Raw genomic sequence first — 20,991 nt, forward strand, 5'->3', positions numbered from 1 at the left:
ATTCCGATCTGATCTGAAATCATGAGAAACAAGTTCACCATGTAATCCGCTGTGGTAAAAAGTATTAATTCATGATGTCTGTGTTTAAGTTGAAGCAATCATGGGTAAACTCCCATTTTATAGGCTTGAAAGCTTAGTTATAAGTTGAAGGCTATCTTTAACTTTAGTTTTTGGACAGTGTTTGCTCTGATTGTTTTATTCTGTTGACAGCCACTGATACACTGACAGCCCTTATACATTAAACGTCCAATCTTTCTATTTTAGAAAGATTCACTCTCACTCTGGAGCAAGACATTTTTACAAGCTTGTAATGTCATCTTCTTAAGTCTTGTTCATCTGGTGTGCACATTCTGAGCAAATTTCATTTGTGGTTGATCTTTTTCTTAATCTGTTCCTATACTGAAACAATATGGTAGAAATAAGTGTCTTTTTTTGATCTTGGCTACATTAATTTGTTCATACTCTGATTAAGTTGTTTACTTTTTACATACATATAGAGGATGACAACACTGTTTTGACATCAAACCCTGTCGTCTTGTCATGCAAAGCACCAACATGCTACACACGTGAACATGTAAAATTGAAATATGCAAGGAAAAAATGATTAAAAAATGTTAATCCATGTGCCTGAGTGAATCATAAACAAAAGGATTAAGCTAACCTTGTTGAGAAAATACAATTTCATTAATGGAGGCCGGTTCAGACAGCAGCCAAGCTAGTCACTTGTAAAATTAACCCAAGCTAAGAAATCGTTACACATCATCAGCTCTCGGTTTCTTTCTAAATTAACATACAAAAACATGGACGGGCAGTTTCACATTTAAAAGTCTTGTTACCAGTTTGGGCACCTATTGTACAGTATGTGACATAAAAATGTAGAGAAATTGAGACTTTTTTTTTCTGGCAGCGGCTATTTACACTAAGTGCAAATAGCGATAGATGCTATTTACACTAAGTGAAAATAGCATATTTTCTTAGCGATAGATGCTATTTACACTAAGTGAAAATAGCAGTATATTCTATTTACATTAAGTGACAATAGCAGTATTTTCTTAGCGATATGCTATTTACACTAGGTGAAAATAGCGATAGATTCTATTTAGACCATGTAAAAGTATCAGTTCTTTGCAATAAGAGTAAATAGGCCTAGTAATTAGTTGCTATCTATACTTTGTATTGGCAGATACTATTTGCACCTCAGTATTTTTGTACATTAACAGGATGCAATAATATCATAGAGTGTAAATTATAATATTTATTAAAATTATTAAATGTATGCTGCCTTATTAGGAGAATAAAAACCTTCCCTACACCTTCCCCTAACCCTACAACACTTTTAATATTATTAAACACTCGTTCGCAGTTTATTTCCACTTTTAGAACATTATTTTAATTTTTATTGAAAATAAATGCGAGCTTGGCAAAAGGCAGATTTGAACCTGTGTTGATTAGTCGGGTCTGTGAGCCTTGCTTGTTACTGCTGTGCCACTGAAGACATTGCATTGCCTGCTACATTTTTAAAACTTGAGTTGCCCAACCAGACATTGGTGGGCAGAGCTAGTGTAAATAGCGTTTGCCAACAAGAGGCGCTATGTGCACTCCGTTTTTTTTTTTTTTTTGAGTAGCTTTGCTTAGGAATCTCCAGGTGTGTCATCTTGCCTAATGAAATGTTTAATACAAATACATTTTCTCAAAAGCTCAATTTCACTTAGTTCTCAATAAAATGTAAATTCATTGTTTGGTAAATTCATGTCAGTTATACTAATTTCTCCTCTGACTGGCTGCTCTAAGATTTGGTTTTGGGACACTTGTTACATTGTAGTGGCTGAAATTACGGATAGTAGTATAATTGACTTTATTGCAACTGTAGCTATACTATTTCGTTTTTCTACTTTCATTTACATTAGTTTCTGCATTCTAAAAAAAAAAAAGTAGTGGACAATGTTGGTATGGTTAACTAAAATTATTAAAAAAATGTTCTCTGTAAATGAAACAATGCTAAAATATCAGATAAAAACGTAAACTATTACAGTTAGTTGCCAAGACAACATTTCTTATTTTCGTTTAAGTTGAAGTACTAAAATGACTAAAATGAATAAAATTAAAGCTAATAAATAAAAGTACTTAATAAAATGATTAAAACATACATGAAAACTGAAAATATAAAAATAAAAGCTAATTCAAAATATTAATTAATACTATAATAATATATAAATAATACTAAAATAACACTGTTAGTGGATTATTTAAATGCTAAGTCATTCTTGATATCCAGTTTTTGACAGTCATAGTTACAGGTCAAGTTACCACAAAAGTTATGTAGGCCATATGTAAATATCCCTTTTCATTCCACACTATAGTTAAAAAAGACTTTAGTGCTTTAAATGACTGAGAACACAGAGCTCTCTAAAGAGCAATGACGCACACATCAGTAATCCAGATTACACTGTCCATAATCCTTTAAAATACAATTTCTTAAAAAAACACCAAATTTTTTATTTTTTTTATTTATTTTTTTTTACTTTTTTATGTTTACTATTAATTGTTCACACATTTTATTTAATGTTTATGAACACACAGTGGCACAAATCCCCAATATCTCAATTTGTTTGGTGCTAAATGGACCTCGCTTTCCTCATTTTGTAACTGATGTTATATTGAGTATCATTGTTTGTGAAAACACTTCCAGCATGAACTGACAATTCAGTTGATATGACAGACTGCTTCCCATGATTGCATAATCTGCTTCAAATGTTCTTTAATCAAATAAAAAATACATGGCTTCTGGCAGCCAGTCTGACCCTTCACCCTGCTCTCGAACCTTTGGATATCTGATCGTAATCTTGTGACTGATTACTCTGGATTGCAGTGCAGCGGCTCAAGACACTCTCACTGTCAGTATGTGTTACATGTCATAAATTGAATACAAATCAGAATTGGAGAAAACTGTTTGTATCTCAAAGTGACGTCGCATATGTGATTCATTATTTCACTTGTCTTGTTATCTCCACTTGGATTTCACAAAGCTGTGGACCGTTCATGTTCATATATGAGAGAATGCTATTTTAGGATTGTTTTCAAGAAGTTTTCCTTTCTGCTTAGTACAAATATTCCAAGTATGAAAATAGATTTCATAAGTTTGGAAAAAAGCACTTCTCTATTTCTTCTAAATGTAATCTGTCTTGACAGTGAAATGCCATATTTACGCCAGAGTTATGCATCGGTTTACCTCTATAAAACCACTGTAAATACCAGGGGTCTTTCAAAATTCCTAATCTATGAGGATCTCTGTTTTTTAAAGATGACATTATTTACCCTGAAATCGTAAAAAAAAAAAAAAGATTTTTATATAGTGATATGCAGACAAGTGGCCAAAATTAATAGTTAGTAAAGTATGTGTTTAGCTTGTTTGTTCTTAGCTTGAGTTGTTCTTGTCTGGATTTCTGAATGCAAGATTATTCAGATATTAGAACAGTGCTATTTGTGATCAAGACATCAAAGAAAAGAACAAAAAAACAAATGCACTAAATGGAATCATTACAACTTGAAAAAAGTGGCATACGCTGATTCATGTCAGATGTAAAACATCTGGGGGAAATTGAGTAATTTACTTTTAAATAAAAATGTGAAAATAAAACAAATGTACAAAGATGCTGACCAATATACAATTTAATTGCTTTTTGCTTTTTGAATTCTGGGAATGAACGTTGTCAATTTGCAGAATGGACCCTTTTCACAGACTGTGATGACACGTGTCTGCATTTATCAACATCACAATTCAGTCAGCACCACTTTTGTCAAATGTATATTTATTATAATGATAATGCATACAGTTAGTTTTTGGCGGTATGGTTCTGTTCTGGGCAAACCCACGCACCCGTCCATGCAGCCATGCCTGGACACAGCGGGGAGACCAGCAAGTCAAACTCCCCTTGGGGTAACAGAACACATCCAGTAATCATACATACATAATTACAATTCACAAATTTACCATAAGTTGTTGTAAACAAGCCAAAATACACGAGGAAGGAAGATTACAATAAAATGTACTTTATACTGAAGACAAATCGCAAAACGTATATCAGATTAGCTTACAGATTTCCAGCTAGGTGGAGTTGGGGATGGAGGGGGGAGTTAGATGTAGCTTGCAGCCATCCAATAGAAGAGAGGCTGAATGAATGGGGATTTAAATGGAGTGTCAATACTGAACTGGTACACTTCAGAAACAGCTGACTGTCAGCTGATGCAAGCTTAGCTGATGTGGCCTGCCTGAACTAACGTGATGCTTGATGTTTCTCTTTTGGAAAGTCTCAGAAACGCGATCATGGATTTATTTATTTGTTTTTTTTCATTTGATATTGGAACAATGGAATACAAAAATTATATTTGATCACCACTATATAAGTTTACCCAACTATGATGACTTCCGCTTCTGAGAACCCTAGAAATGTGAACAGGATCCATTGTTTTTATAATCTCCAGTTTACTAAAGCCTGATCCGGAGAACTCAATTACAACACAATAATGTAGCCAGCAATGTTTATTTCACTGTTGTGCATCTTGGCTGAGATATACAAATCAGGTGTTGATGACAACACATCCATTGAACATGACAACTTTGCACACTATTCACAGGTTATTTCAAGTGCACTTGAGGGAGTCAACCTTAAAGTGGACACAAGCACTTTTAAAGACTAGTCTGATTCTAGAATGACAAATGACACATTGAACCACTGCAGAGACATGTTGTCAGGGTACACAGTTATCTATCATTTGTTATTTAGCATGTCACTTACACAATCATTGAAAAGTATTTCTGTCATGACAACTCTTGGGGTGTTTGGCATGGTAATGGGTATGACAATGTTGATATGTTTTGTCTTGGCAGAATAGATCTGCTACGCTGCTGCTTTTATTGCTGTAGGTTATTGCTGCTGCTGTAGAGCAAGTAAGACATGCTTCTGCTGTACAATATAGTGTACATGAATTACCCGTAGCAGATCTATACAGGAGGAGCTGGGGAAGGTGGAGGTGTTTCTGAAAGCACGCTGCACTGCTAAGGCAAATGCTAGCCAACTATTTAAAAGTTGAGCACGCAAGCTTAGTGGCTATTGATACAGCAGGAACCAATTAGCTGTGCCCTATAGATAACGATGTGATTACGAGCAGGTTGAGTTAAAGAAAGTATTAGCCTGCGCCATCTAGAGTTTCATGACAGAACTTTGTATATCTTTCATATGCATCCTTAGGTTTTACTAGTTGTTGATACTATAATGTTCAGGCATTTCTGAAAAATAATTTATACATATTCTGTTTACTTATCTAACACACAATTGGTAACTGGTATTGTATTTCTTTCCATTCTGTCAGCATATTATACTTTTTCATTTGTATTTATGGAGATGTTAAGTAGTATTTGTTCTAGTACAAATGTGTAAAATGGGTTGAATTTTATCTTTCTGAAAATGACCCATATTTGTATTTGTGTACATTGTAGTCTACAATTCTTCAAATTCTGGCTTCTAAAGTAAACTCTGTTGAGCTAAAAATATGCACATTATGCAATTTCACCCTTTGGGTTGCAAAATTACTTTTCATTATTATGCTATTGTCTTGTAATATTCAGTCTACGTAATGATATTACTGTTATGCACAATTTAAAAAATGAAAACTATAAATATTTTTAATACTTTTTAATTATTAAAAACTGGTTCATTTAGATTAACCACTACATAAAACACATTTTCACATTTTTGCCTGACAACTTTTTTCTTACAGTGTACAAAATACCTCCATAAAGAAATGATTTGGCATGAATTCTTTCTTTTTCAGACGCCAGAATGATTCATGTTGAAATGGAGACAGAATATGCAGAAGGGAAAACGGGATCACCAGACAGAACATTTCCAATTGCAGTAAGTCTTGTGCATAATCTTTTTCTTTTGACTAATCTTGTGCACTGGGGAATGTGTTTTCATGAAAAGCACCGTTGTTTCTGGGATTAGAAAATGTTGCTCGCCTAATTCTGTCTCATAAGCTGGATGTAGACCTTATCTCATAGCAAGTGATTTCCCTATGTGGAAAATAAAGTACACTTTATTTTCTGTGTGTGCCAAACTGTGCTTTTTGGTTAACATTAACTAAATTAACATACTGTAGCAATGGAAAAAGAACTTTTTCTGTATATTTTTTAGTAGCCGCCACATTTTTTTTTCCACTAATTGCAGCATTTAAACGGCTGTTTGATGTACAGTGCAACAGCACTTATACTGTATACAATCAAAAAATCTGAACAGTTCACTGGCAACCTCAAAAATATGATTCCTGATTGTTTCCATTCAGAACCATATATATGGAAGGAGCTTAAACCTTATTGATTGATGGCCAAAAATTCTCTTCTTACACGTGCTTTGTAATGATACGGATAAAATTGGACCCCGTTCTGTAACATTTCCATTAGGAGCAGCTTATGTGCTTTATCAAAATATCAGTTTAGAAATTGTATTACATGTTGAAATCTCCTATATTAAACTTAGACCAAACTATACAACAAACACAGACTCCAAACTCATGTCCACAGACAGTCCACAAAAATAAAGCTAGGATAACGTAAGCACACAAAGCCATACCACATGTGTCATACCTGTTAGAAACTACCAGGACATTAACTGTTATTATCATATGCTCAGTTTATTTGGACTTATTCTCAATAGCAGGAGTCTCAATCTTTTGACCAGTAAGCAACTGCCAGATTCCTCCCCTGTAGTTCTCGTTTCCGAGGGCGTAAACAAAGACGTTGAAAGTAGGTGATGTCTTGGCCAAAATGGGTGCAATCTATAAGAACACAGCCAAATTAGATTCATTTATGCACATACTGTAAATAGTCTAACAGAAAAGTTATTTATCAGTTCATGTGTTTATGCTACTGTCTCTTATGCTCACCAAGGCAGATTTTATTTGATAAAAAACAGCAATATTATAAAATATTACATAACTGTTTTCTAATGTAATATATTTTAAAATGTAATTTATTGTTGTGATGTCAAAGCTGAATTTATAGTAAGAAACAAGTTGTTACAGTTGTGCAGATTAATATTTTTGTGGAAACTGCGATACTTTTTTTCAGGATTCTTTGATGTATAGAAATAAAAAAATAAAATCTTTTGTAATATTATAAATGTCTTTACTGTAACTTTTGATCAATTTAGTCCATCCTTGCTGAATAAATGTATTCATTTCCTTAAAAAAAAGTAGTCTATGTGTTTATGTGAGATTTACTGGTTATCCTGTCATTATAGTCATTCCAGACCTGTATGACTTTCTGAGGAACACAAAAGAACATATTTTGATGAATGTACTGCATCATTTTTATATAATTTAATATGATGAAAGTCAGTGGGGTTCAGTGTTGTTTTGGAACTCATTCACTTTCATTGTATAGACAAAAACAGTTGAAACAGTCTTTAAAATATTAAGTTTTGTGCTCCCCAGAAGACAGATTATTCATTTTGGGGTGAACTCTTCTTTGGGTGTCTGATATGCTTTAAAACAATGACTTCCTCACCATTCTCAGTTTAGGAGAGACAAGGGTTGCGTTCTCCACAGCAGCATAGAAAGCTAGGATACCATAGGGACCCCAGCAAAACAGCATGGTCTTCAGAGGAGTGCTGCAGTTGAACTGCACATAGAGAGCAAGAGGGAGGTTTAGACTTCAGTTGGATTTCTAAGTCACATGCTGCAGATTTAACTTAGATGCCACTTATACACCATTAAACATTCCACTGTTCATATGAGCAAACATGGTACGGCAAACCATGGCAAAAGAAAAGAAAAACGGCAAAAGACTAAAAATGCTACGATAAAAACCTGTTAATTGGTTACCAGTAAAATCCTTATATATGGTGAATAACTGTAATACAGTGAATAACTGTAACTGCAATCTTACTTTTAATGTAATTTTACAGTAAAATACTGTTAAATTTACAGTTTTAGAAGTGAAAAGAACAAGTCATTGTATAATTTAGAGTGGAAAACCGTAAATTGACATTAGTTTTTTTCTCATCAGTTATGTACATTAAGGTTTTATGTTACATCTGTTTGTTAATGTTTCTTGCATTACTTTAGTGTCATGTGTTACCATGATGGTGTTTAGTGTTTGTGTGAATGCTACTGTGCGTCTTCTATATATTACTATTCACCTTCTCAGCTTATTGAAAAGCTGCTTGTGATGAGCTTTGATTCATCATGTGACTTTCTCATCACTACCTGTTTTTGGTGGTTGTCAGTGTATTACAAAGGTCCAAAACAGATATTAGTACTTTATTAATATTAATATCATTTAATGAAATACATTTTTTTTACTGTAAAACCTGAAATGTTGCTACAATATTTTTTTACGGTAAATTTCTGGCAACCACACGTGCTGTTTTTTCTAAATTTGGCATGAAGGCTTAACAAAGACATGATGAAATGACCAACAATAATATATTTACAAACTAGAATGTAGTTCAGTAGTACAGTAGTAGTAGTAGTGATACTGCGCCAATGTTATTTTAGTATTTATATACTGTTACAGTTTTTATTTTATTTTTAATTAGCTTTTATTTTAGTTTTATTTTTAGTAATTTTGGTATGCGCTTTTCATTTTTATTAGTGTTTTTTTTTTTTTTTTTTTTTTAAATATTACCATTGAGATTTAATTTATTTTCAGTTAAGTTTTAGTTTTAGTTCAGTTTTATTTAGTATTTATTTCTAGTTATTTATTTTAGTGTTTCAACTTGTTTCAGTTAGTTGTCATGGCAACTTTTTTTTATCTATTTTTTTTTTTTATCTAATAATTAAATTTTATTTAAATATATTTATTTTAACTTATTCCAGTTAAAAATAGTTAACTTTAATAACCCTGTTCTGTGCTGGTCTTAACTGTCTGTAAGGAAATCCCCTTCTTCTGCTATCACTTTGGTATTGGTGTGCATGCAATTTTTTAGCATTACATAATAGTTCTGTCCTGGAGAAGAGTTCAATAGCTGTTGCAGAAATGCCTTTGTGCTCCCAGGCAAAACGTTTCTTTGACCCACTCAGTCACCGTGAATAATGGTCTTATGCATTGTATACTCTGTTCTTTTCATGCACCCTTTGGTCTCATGTCAAATTCTAATCGTGCAGAGGATACTTTACCTTAGCCTGGCCAGTTTTCTTGAATTTCCTATCAATGGACTGATAGGAGGACAGCACGACAAACACCTGAATGCCCATGTTGAAGATGGCCATGGGGATCAAGTAAGACACGTAGTTCCTGAGGACAGATGAAATTACATTTGTAGGCCTATAAGGGTCTTATTTCACAGTGAACAGATTTACAAGGAAATGAGACATCCCCATGACCCCAGTATTGCTTTTATATATTTGGGTCAGAATGCATATTTGAATATATGGGTCAGAATGTGGGTCACTAGTGGTGGTGAGCAATGTTGTATGTTATAATATGACGTGAATTATGAATGTACTAATTAACTTTGCATCTTACCTATCACCCTTGCTGTAGTCTAGTGTGCAGCAGGTCCTCAGGGGCTCGTAGTCATACTCTCCCCAGCCAATCAGAGGCATGGCGGACCAGAAGGCAGTGAAGAGCCAGATGAAGATAACCAGGGTGATGGCACTGCTCCACTGCAGCTTTGTCCCTAATGATACAAGGTGATCAAACATTGTGTACTAAATTGTTTTATTTAATGACCATAACCCTTTTTTTTTTTTTTTTTTTTTACTATTATACTATAAATATACTGTATTTATATTTATACACACACATACACTACCGTTCAAAAGTATTTTTTTTATGTTTTTCAAAAAAGTCTCTTATGCTCACCAAGGCTGCATTTATTTGATCAAAATACAGAAACTGTAAATTTGTAATATTGTGATTATTGTGTTATTAAAAAAGTACTGTTTAAGATAGCTGTTTTTTTTATTATTATATTTTAAAATGTAATTTATTCATGTGATGGCAAACCTGAATTTTCACAGCCATTACTCCAGTCTTCTGTGTCACATGATCCTTCAGAAATCATTCTAATATGCTGATTTGCTGCTCAAGAAACATTTCTTATTATGAATGCTGAAAGCAGTTGTGCTGCTTAATATTTTTGTGGAAACTGTGATAAATATTTTTTCAGGATTCTTTGATTTAATAAAAAGAACTGCATTTATTTGATTTATTTTATCTAAGGGCCCTGTTTACACCTGGTATTAAGATGCGTTTTGATCAATCACAATTTACATATGAACGCGAAAGGAGATGACGGAAAAAAAGAGAGCAGAAGCTTTCATTTTGTGCTATAGCTAAATATGCCGGCCAGGAGATTGGGTTGAGAAAACCGCAGAACGCGGTGAGTACGTGTTGGAAAACAGGGATTGCGAGAGAACATTGTGCTTGGTACATTTATTGTCTTCAAACCAATCTTGGGTCTCCAGCCGACAAAGTTTAAATCCCATCTGGCTAAAGCGCTTCCCATAATTTTTACACATTAGGTCAGTAGGTGGAAAGAAGGCGGTCTTTTGTAGCTGTTCGAGCACATTCGACCACATGAGCATTTCCACTATGAAAGCAATCCAGTCAAATGCATTTTCAACTACCTCTGGAAGTGATCGAAAGTGGACAAGCTCAAAATGTTTCAGACCCCATTTACACCTGTATTTAGTGTCATCCACTTGTGATCGGATTTATGAAAACGCTTCTTAATACCAGCTGACAGGGCCTAGTCACTTTTGATCAATTAAATGCATCTTTACTGAATAAAAGTATTAATTTCTTTAAAAAAAAAAAAAAAAGAGTTTTGAATGGTTGTGTAAATTGCTTTTTTTTGTTGTTTTTGTTTTGATGTTAACACACCAAATGTTAGAACTGGTTTGCTCAGTGTTGACATACTGTACTAAATTAAAATGGCCATTCACTGGGATTCTGAAAAGAATGGATTTGGTGAAGCTTATGTGCACTATAAGTACCTTCAGCTGGTGGTCTTTGCAACATGGGTGGTCTAAACTAGAACAAAGACTGTCAAATATTCCATTGAAGTGCAGGTCCTATATGGTGAGAGGCATCTCATTGTTTTTTACTAAGGTTCTCTGTTCCTGTTACTCACTTGTGCAATACTGGTGGTATCTGTCCCAAGCAATGGCTGCAATAAAGTGGATGCTGGCAAGAGCAGTCATAAAGCCCTGAAAGCCATGAGTCTGGCATCCATCTGATCCATAGGGCCAGTATCTGCAGTGTCAAGAAGATCACATATTAAAAAAAGATTACATATTAAAAAAAGATCAAGGTTCGCTGGTTGAAATTAAAATTAATTTAATAATGTGTAATGTATTTTTCTCTGACAGATTCTTAAACTTTAACATTTTCTCTCTCCTATATTGAATATTTGATCACATCCTTGCTTGTATCACTAAATTTGGAAATCCAACATATTTGTATATGGTTTCTGGTCCAAACTGGTCCAGACCAGAACAGCAAGTCATCTTAGGCTGAATTATGCTATTATTAATTATAGCATGGATGTGATTAAAAGACATTTCATCCCACAGAGAATTAACAGCTGCACTTTAGTCATTTATTACGAAAAAATGACCCCTCTTTAACATCACAGCTGTATTTACACACTGGCGTCCGTGACGCACAATCGCCTCTAGGGGTTCCGTCAACAACATCATCAACACACAAACGTGCGCGTGCTCACCTCAGAAAGCTTGAGAACGCAGCGACAGTGGCGTTCATAGAAATACCCATATCTGCCATGGCCAGACTGAACACGAGAAAATTACTTGGAGTCCGTAATTCTCTTATTTTAAGAAAAGCAACAACGGTGACAGCATTCAGGAAGAACCCGAGGAGACCTTCAGAGGACACAGAAAACGTGTGAACAATCAGAGCCTTCTCGAGACCCCATAACAGCGCAGTTACGAAACAATACGAAACATTATATGATAGCCTTTAGATAGATAGTTAAATCAACATTATGTGTCATTGATTTTGCAACCTTTTGCTATCGTTCCCGAAAGAAGCGCATCTTATTAAGGCTATACACACCCACAAAGTAAGATTTGCACGCGATCCTCTTTTTTTTATTAACCTGAACATGATTCTTACCCTCCACGAGCAGACAAGATCCCAGGGAGAACACATCGAACTCTGAGAATCCCTCCGGTAAAGGATACGACGTTACCATTTTGAACGCAATTTTGACACCAAAGTGTGCAGAATTACAGTCCTCTCGTGCGCGCGATGTGCCTCAGTGTGTTCAAACGAAGCCTTCTTTTAAAGGAGCATTTCACGTGAAAAAGCATGAACGTAATTATGTAAAGCTCTCCCTCTGCCTCAATCCGCACAAGAATGTCTTAATGAACATAACAACTCCTACCATTGACCCCTAATACGTATTTACACAGGGCACCAGTAAAGCGCTCATTCAGTTACACAACAAGCCTTTGTGTGTCGGACGCTTGAGCGCACTGATGATAAGACAGAGTGGATGTGAACCAGTCCAGCCTGTGCCAATTCAGTGTGTCGTGTTCTGTTCGCTGGCTGAACAACAGGTGTCGAAGAGCTGTTACTCCAGACACTGATAGACATTGCGTATTTGACGGTTTGCATATGGATTATGGGAGTAACTGTGTTTATACAGTGACTGTCACATTGGCGGTTGGATCAGTGGATACTGACTAGATCTTCAGACTCGAGAGAGAGAGAGAAAATGTCAATGTCTTCACAAATAGAAAAGTAGTGGTTCTGAGAAATCATTTTAGGGTCATTTAAACCTGTGCTGGCCATAATTAAAGCTGTGTTCAGTGCTGAAATAGAAACATTGGTAACACTTTACAATAAGGTTTCATTAGTTAACATGAATTAATAATGAACTGTACTTCCACAGCATTTATTGATCTTTGTTAATGTTAATCTCAACATTTACTAATACATTATTAAAATCATAAGTTGTATTTGTTAACATTAGTTAATGCACTGTGAACTAACACGAACAAAGAACTGCTGTATTTTGATTAACTACCATTAACAAAGATTAATAAATACTGTAACAAATGTATTGCTCATAGTTCATGTTAGTTAATACATTAACAATTGAAACCTTATTGTAAAGTGTTACCGAAACATTTAAATGTTTTGTTTAGACAATAATCACTCTGAATTCTGCTCTATTAAAAGCCGCTTTGTTTCCAGATTGCATTATTCATACTTGAGTGGAAGCCAAATAATAAACAAGTTACAAAGAGTAACACTGATACACTAACCTACTTTTTTGTTTTGCAATCTACATTCATTGGTGTTTTATCAGATGATTCTTTATTGCTATGTTTGATCACAGCGCAATATAAACAACTTTTGATTTTAATAATGTATAAGTAAATGTAGAAATTAACATCAGCTAAGATGAATAAATGCTGTAGAAGTATTGTTAGTTCATGTTACCTAATGTAGCTAATGTTAACAAATGAAACCTTATTGTAAAGTGGTTTTCTAACATACTGTTTGTTATATGTGGAGTGCAAACTTGACTGGAACAAATTTGCTTATACAAACCTTAAAAAAAAAAAAGTTTGAATTTGTACTGTCATATGACTTGAATGAGGCAATGAATGAACAATATGGGTCTTGTTTGTGAACTGTATCGTATGATATTTAGATTAAATTAGGGTTTTGCCATTATGTTCTTCTCAAAAATTATATATTTTATGTGGAATTACACAGGACATTGTATTTTTATTTTAAAATTAAAATTAGGTTAATAATAAATGCTGTAAAAAATATATTGCTCATAGTTCATGATAAAAAAAATGCACTATTATTAACTGTTAATAAAAGAGACCAAAGTGTTACTGAATAATACACTTTTTTTTTTTTTTAATTGTCATTATATATATATATATATATACACACACACTATAGATCAACATTGTTTTATATGCATTTTTAGATCAAAAGATTTTTTTGGACTTAAAAAAATAGTCACTTTTCAATGGTCAAAATACCAGTCTCATGACTGTTACCACTAGAACTCTAAGCTGTGATTTTCACACATTAACATCCATACGTCATGTTTCTCACATACAGGTCTCTATTCAATAACTTAATATGGATTTGGTTTTTCAGTGTAAATGGGATTAGCTGCCTTACATGAACTTTAAAGGGTTATTTCACCCAAAAAAGAAAATTCTGTCATTTACTCACCCTCATGTCATTCCAAACCCATAAGACTTTTGTTCATCTTCAAAACATAAATGAAGATCTTTTTAATGAAATCTGCAAGCTTTCTGTCCCTCCATAGACAGCTACATAACTACCACTTTGATGCTTCAAAAAGTTCATAAAGAGATAGTAAAACTAATCCATATGAATTGTGTGGGTATTTTCTAAAGAGACACAATCGCTTTATATGATGAACAGATTTAATTGAAGCTTTTACTCACATATAAACACTGATCAGCGAACATACACAGAAGCTCAACCGAACCTGAATGAAGCACGAGATCAAACCTCTTCTGGAAGCTCAAACGTGCTGCATGACCAATGTGTATGGAATGAGTAATTAATGACAGAATTTTCATTTCTGTGTGAACTAACCCTTTACAAAAAAGTACTGAACTATAATGCTCAGGAGGTTTACACTGCAGCTTTTAGCTTTTACTGAATTATCAGAAACTATATACTGTAATTGTGAAACTCACAAAAAGATCTTTAGGGGAATAATGTGACCTTAGTAGGTGTGTGAGAGAGGTTTAGGAAGTTGTAGATTAAAGGAAATGTTAACACTTTTTATGTTTATACTAGTTCCACATTTAGCACTTTCCAAAAAAAAAAAAAAAAAAAAAAAAAATTTAAAACAAATGATGAATGATGAACAACACTTTGCTGATTTTTTTCTTTCATAAGCTCATGGCAGTTGAGAAACTCGGTTTTATATTTACAACTTGGCACTAATCAGAACAGATGATCTGGTTCCAAGGTTCAACCCATGTTGTATTTACAAACCTACAGTAGCATAAACAAATAGGCTTCTGGCAAAAATAACTCTCGTGGGCCAAGAATTACAGGAAAACAGACACGCCATACTAATTTTATACCAAGGAAAGATTTACATGTAAACCTTTCAGAAACAAAATACGTGGAAAGTTTTAACTGCTTTGCATTTAGCCCTTATTCCAGAAACGCTTCTAAACACTATTTATTATTTATTTCCTGCACTTTTCTTGTTTACTGTTTTTGAGCTTATGCTGTTAAGATATTTTCTGTCTTATTTTTATTTATTTATTTTTTTATATTGGATTGTTTCTATTAAGAATATAGTTATACCTGTATTTACAAACCCCACAACAGGCTCTTAGGAAGAACAAGCTGCCTGTGATCCAAGGCCTAACAGGATTACATGAAGGAAAATATTTTAAAAATCCTGTTGGATACGCCGCTGAACAATAGCTGTGCACAAAGTTGGATGTCTTTAGTCTGAGAGGCAACTCTCATACTGGTGACATAATGTCAGTATTTTCATTCAGTAGCAACCCATTGATCCAAATGACTCTTTCAAAAAGCACTTGTATACACAAGTATGGTAGATATATGGGAATATTATACAAGATTGAGGTAAAAAACTGCTTGAGCATTGTTACTTTTTTGTTTTGTTTGTTTGAAAAGTTAACTTCAACAATGCATAGGCTGATTGGTACAGCCAGAACAGACCAGCTTCCAAAGTATCATCAGCTCTTACACATTCTAGAAGTGAATCAGTAAAGTACTACAAATTCCAAAGTTTAACTGTCAGGTAGGGGATGGTTTAAAAGAGAGCTACATCAGATGGGGTTTGGGCATTAAACATTATGATTTCCTCCCTTTCTCTAATTAACATCATGTATCTCTGTGCAGCCTATCAGATTCCAAGATGCATACGCATCTAAATGAAAATAACGCGCATGCTTTCGCTAATCCTCGTCTGTCCTTTTTATCTGCTGGACTCGTAGCAGTCACATCATTATGGGAGATCGGAGCAGAGGGACGATGACATGCTGGTTATTTTTTCCATAATTGCAAGTGGATGGTTCTTCATTAAAACTACGTTCCGCGGTGTTTTGTTAACACTAGTGGCAAAATGTCTCTTACTGTCTTTTTGGGTCTCCTACTGGCATCTGGTGGCTTTCCACTTGTTCGGAGCACCTGTCCTTCCCAGTGCAGCTGCTTTTATCATAACCTGAGTGATGGTTCCAGAGCCAGGTTCGTGTGTGTTTAATTATCTCAACTTTATTGAATGAATGCAATGCATTTTTCCATTTGAAATGTGGTGCACTGGTGCATTTTGGTTTTGGTTACACATAAACAATATTGTGTGTAATATCAGGATGTATTTTGCACTTTTTTTCACAATTTATTTTTATTTTAGTATTATTTTTAAAAGATGACCAGTTTAAACAAGAAAATGTATTTTCATTTCGCAATATGAGTGCATTTTGACGCAATTAATGATTCTTGATTTGTTCAAATTTTGCCAGACTCAGTTAAAGATTCGAGTGCGCATGCTTTAAAATCCCTTATTATAAGTCTTTACTCTTGTTTCTAATGTGTTTCGCAGGAGCGTGATTTGCAACGATCCAGAGATTTCCCTGGTGCCCGCCACGTTCCCAGAGGACACCTCGAAACTTCGGATTGAAAAGACTGCCATAAAGAGGATCCCGAGCGAGGCTTTTAGCTACCTCTCTAATTTAGAATTCCTTTGGATGTCTTTTAACGTTTTATCCTCTCTCAACTCGGACAGTTTCCGTGGCTTGTACAGTTTAGAGGAACTAAGGTTAGACGGAAATTCGCTCACTTCTTTTCCGTGGGAATCCCTCATGGACATGCCCAGTCTGAGGCTACTCGATATACACAACAACCAGCTGTCCTCAGTACCCTCTGAGGCTGCTCTCTATATGAAAAATTTAACCTACCTGGATCTATCCAGTAATAATCTGCTGACAGTGCCACCTGAGGTGCTCAACACTTGGTTGACGGTCAAACCCGTCCAGGGAGTAGAAAGTTCAAAAATGATTCTTGGTAAGTTTTCCTTCGTCTTCTTTTCTTATATATTATTTCTTGTATATTTCCAAGTGTATATTATTGGTGTTATATATTTTTAAAAAATAATGAATAATTATATAGGCTATTTAAAAATAGTTTTATAAAAAATAATAATAAAAAAAACGTTAAAAAAGTAATTATATTTTTAAAAATTTGCAATATATTTTAAGATATGTAATATATTTTAAAATATATATAATTATTTTTAAATAAACACTGTAATAATCCTAATATATAACACTGTAAAATCTTGATCTACAAATCTAAGTTGTAAATAAAAATTATTGGAGTAGGTTTTACAAGAAAATACTATTTCAATCTTTCTACATCACAGTTTCACGTTTTTAATGTGTTACTTTACTAGCAATTTGTGTGAAGTAAATCATACACCAATTTTTTTCACTGTCTGTGTGTGTGCATGTGTGTATTTATACACACACACTGAAAAAATTGGTGTAGACTTATATATCTTGCATTAAAATACATTAAAAAACACCTGCATCCCTTAAGAAAGCTCATAAAAGGAAATGCCCTTATATATATATATATATATATATATATATATTATAATGTATAAAGTTATAATATATATACACTGTCAGAAAAAGAGGTACGGTGCTTGTCACTGGGGCAGTACCCTAAGGTACAAAAGTGAAAAGGTACATCTTTGTACCTCACTTATCCCTAAATGGTGCATATTATTACCTTAAAGGTACATATTAGTACCCTTTAACCTTTGTACCTTATGGTACTGCCCCAGTGAAAAGCATCGTACCTTTTTTTTTTGACAGCATATATACATATATATATATATATATATATATATTAAGGTTTTTTTTTGCAACTTGATCATTTATTTTGCCCCAGGTCTCCATGACAACCCATGGTTGTGTGATTGTCGTTTATACGACCTGGTCCAGTTCCAGAAGTCTCCCACTCAGTCAGTGGCCTTCATTGACACAAGGCTCAGGTGCGCTGATCCAGAGAGCCTCTCTGGAGTTCTATTTAGTGATGCCGAGCTCAGACGGTGCCAGGGCCCTCGTGTCCACACAGCTGTAGCCCGTGTGAGGAGCGCAGTGGGCAACAATGTCTTGTTGAGATGCGGAACCATTGGTGTTCCCATCCCTGAGCTGGCCTGGAGAAGGGCAGATAGAAAACCACTGAATGGGACAGGTGAGTCAGCACAATGGTGGGCGGTTAAATAGTATTAGCTAGAGGTGCTAATGCACGGTGATTACATAGAGAGCTGGCACAGACACAACAATGCACTGTGATTACACAATACTAATTAGTTTGTGCAAATGTACTCAAGTGTTGTGCTTTTTTTCCTTCAAATTTTGCAGTTCAACTGGAGAATTCAAAGGAGGGAATAGTGTGGTCTATTTTAAGCGTGCCTGCCGTGTCCTATCGTGACACGGGAAAGTACATCTGCAAAGCCACAAATTATGCAGGGAGTGCAGAGGCCGTCATTTCTTTGATCATAAGCGATGGACCCAAAGCAGAGAATCCAACTGTGGATCCAAAAACCAAAGTGAAGTCTAAGAAGCCAAACCCTATAGTCAAGGCAGCCTATCAAGAAAAACACATTGTCACATATGTTTCCCCAACACCCAACAATGTGCTACCACTTGGTGCCACAGTTAGCTACACAGGCCCGTATCCAGGTATGCAGAGCGACAATGCTGCTAACAGTCGGACAAATACCCAAACAGCCAGTCCCGACGGGTTCCTGGAGACCAATCTGAGCAACCTGGCTGCAAACACGTCCTCACTTCAGCAAGACCCTGACAGGGTTGTGCGCTCTGTGAAAGTGATTGGCGATACGGATTACACTGTGTGTCTGAACTGGAGGGCACCGACTGCAAAGAACACAACCGCTTTTAGCGTCCTCTACGCTGTGTTTGGGGAGAGGGATATGCGCAGAATTAACGTCAGTCCAGGTAACAACCGGATCCTCATCGAGGGACTGGTTCCAAAAACCAAATACATCGCCTGTGTGTGCGTCAAGGGGCTGATCCCCAAAAAGGAGCAGTGTGTAATCTTCTCAACAGATGCAGCTGCTAGCGCTAATGGAACCCAAAAGCTCATTAATGTAGTAGTAATCACGGTTGCCTGTGTGATAGCTGTGCCTCTGACTGTGATAGTGTGCTGCGGGGCACTTAAGAGGAAAATCAAGAAGTTTCTGGGCAAAAAGTCCAAAGATATTCAAGACTCATATGTGACGTTTGAAACTCTGTCTCCCAGTACCAAGGCTAAAGGCTTGGAGGGGGAATATCTCACCAGACTGAACGCAGAGGAGTCCAACAGACTGCTGTCGGCCAGGTCCAGCCTAGACTCTGAGTCCACCGCCAAAATTGAGGGACAGCCGAATGAATACTTCTGCTGACAATATCCCTCAGCCACAATTCCGCCACGCAGCCTCCAGAGTATCCAGGCCCAGCCGCAGTACCTGAGTGCACACAATCTGTACCAGCAGTACATGACTGGCCGTCCGTGAAGAAGATTCAGGATACTTTGCATAAGTAACAAAGTGCACAAGTGAGGATCTTTATGTTGTCTTGGTAATGTTGCTCTTTGTTACTGTGCTTTTGGATTGGTTAGAAACTAACCATTTGGCTGGTGGTGGGGTTGTGGCTGAGCAATCCCAGGAACATGTTTTCATGGACTTTTAACCCTTTAGATAGTGCTGGAATGAACTGATTCAAAGGGAAATGTTCATATGAATTCTTGTATATTTATGTATATGGGGAAAAAATCTATTTATATGTGATATATATAGTAATAAGGAATTGGGGATTCATTTCCATTTTTGCAGTGATGCCATAGAAGAATAATTTTTGGTTCTCTTAAGAATATTACAGTGAACAGTTCTTTTTTAAAAACTTTTTTTTTCTTGTGTACAACATTTTAAAAATATAAAGAACCTTTTCCACTATAAAGATCCTTTTGTGGAATAGAAAGGTTCCATAGATGTTAAAGGTTCTTCATGGAACCATTTATTCAAATAAAGAACCTTTATTTATTATTTAGGCCCCTTTTACACTAGTGCGTTTTTGTTTTAAAACGGCGTTTTAAAATGAAAACGATCCTCATCTACACTGGCGTTTCCACAGCGTTTCAGAAACGATCTTCGTCTACACTACACGGCCGAAAATTCATGTCACATGACCGTTCATGCACACTGGGCATGCGCGTACAAGTGTAAACAATTGCTTCTTGCGCACGTAGGATGCTGCAGTATTAAAAAAATGCAGAGTTTATCTGCACAATGGCTGCTAAAAATTACAACAAAGCCAGCAAAGATTGCATTCCAGTCGTCCATGTTATTGTTTACACGGTCGTCAAGGATACGCAAAGCGAATGTGGGCAGCCACGCCATCGTTTTCAAAAGTCTCCGTTTTGGTCTGTTTATACTGAAACGCAACCCCGGCGTTTTCAAACTAAAACGGGCTCTGGGTACGAAAACACCGGCGTAGTGTAAACGACAGGTGTAACCGCAGCAAAAGTTACGCGTTTTAAAATGAAAACGCACTAGTGTAAACGGGGCCTTGGAGTGTAGTTACTTTTCTAACAGAATGAAGAGTCTAGTGTAACACATGCAAAATCATAAAAATCATTTGGGATTTTCATATGCTCCAACATAGTCATCATTGTGTATGTGATATTACTTCTGTTTAAATGTAAAACTTGTGCTACCTGAACCATTCAGAACTTTTTTTTTTGTCCCAGGTTTCACCCATTTATGCTTCAAAATAAATTTTGTATATACATTTAAAAAGTGTTACAGTATTTTTTAACAACAATAATAGGTCAGACGTACAATTAAGTTCCAATCAGTCTCTCACAGGGTAAGTCAAGGATTACTGATAATAGGCTTTACT

At 35.3% G+C, this 20,991-nt stretch overlaps 2 protein-coding genes across 3 annotated transcripts; one reads left to right on the forward strand and one right to left on the reverse strand.

Moving 5' to 3' along the window:
- Nucleotides 1–4,525: 4,525 nt before the first annotated feature.
- On the reverse strand, nt 4,526–17,036 carry rgra (retinal G protein coupled receptor a). Of its 2 annotated transcripts, none has more exons than XM_051918026.1 (7): nt 16,981–17,036; nt 11,733–11,889; nt 11,139–11,260; nt 9,527–9,680; nt 9,178–9,295; nt 7,565–7,678; nt 4,526–6,834 (listed from the first exon to the last, which is right to left on the reverse strand). In XM_051918026.1, exons 2-7 carry the CDS (start codon nt 11,789–11,791, stop codon nt 6,691–6,693), a joined length of 711 nt encoding a protein of 236 aa, XP_051773986.1. In that variant the 5' UTR covers nt 11,792–11,889; nt 16,981–17,036; the 3' UTR covers nt 4,526–6,690. The 2 variants fall into 2 exon arrangements, with proteins under 2 accessions (XP_051773986.1, XP_051773985.1); XM_051918025.1 differs by lacking the exon at nt 16,981–17,036 and adding an exon at nt 12,143–12,612.
- On the forward strand, nt 15,919–20,840 carry lrit1a (leucine-rich repeat, immunoglobulin-like and transmembrane domains 1a). Its single transcript, XM_051918024.1, has 4 exons — nt 15,919–16,270; nt 16,626–17,086; nt 17,978–18,283; nt 18,454–20,840. Exons 1-4 carry the CDS (start codon nt 16,149–16,151, stop codon nt 19,494–19,496), a joined length of 1,932 nt encoding a protein of 643 aa, XP_051773984.1. The 5' UTR covers nt 15,919–16,148; the 3' UTR covers nt 19,497–20,840.
- The last annotated feature ends 151 nt before the right edge of the window (nt 20,841–20,991 follow it).

Source organism: Ctenopharyngodon idella, chromosome 13 (assembly GCF_019924925.1).
Source record: "Ctenopharyngodon idella isolate HZGC_01 chromosome 13, HZGC01, whole genome shotgun sequence".
In the NCBI taxonomy this organism is placed as follows: domain Eukaryota; kingdom Metazoa; phylum Chordata; class Actinopteri; order Cypriniformes; family Xenocyprididae; genus Ctenopharyngodon; species Ctenopharyngodon idella.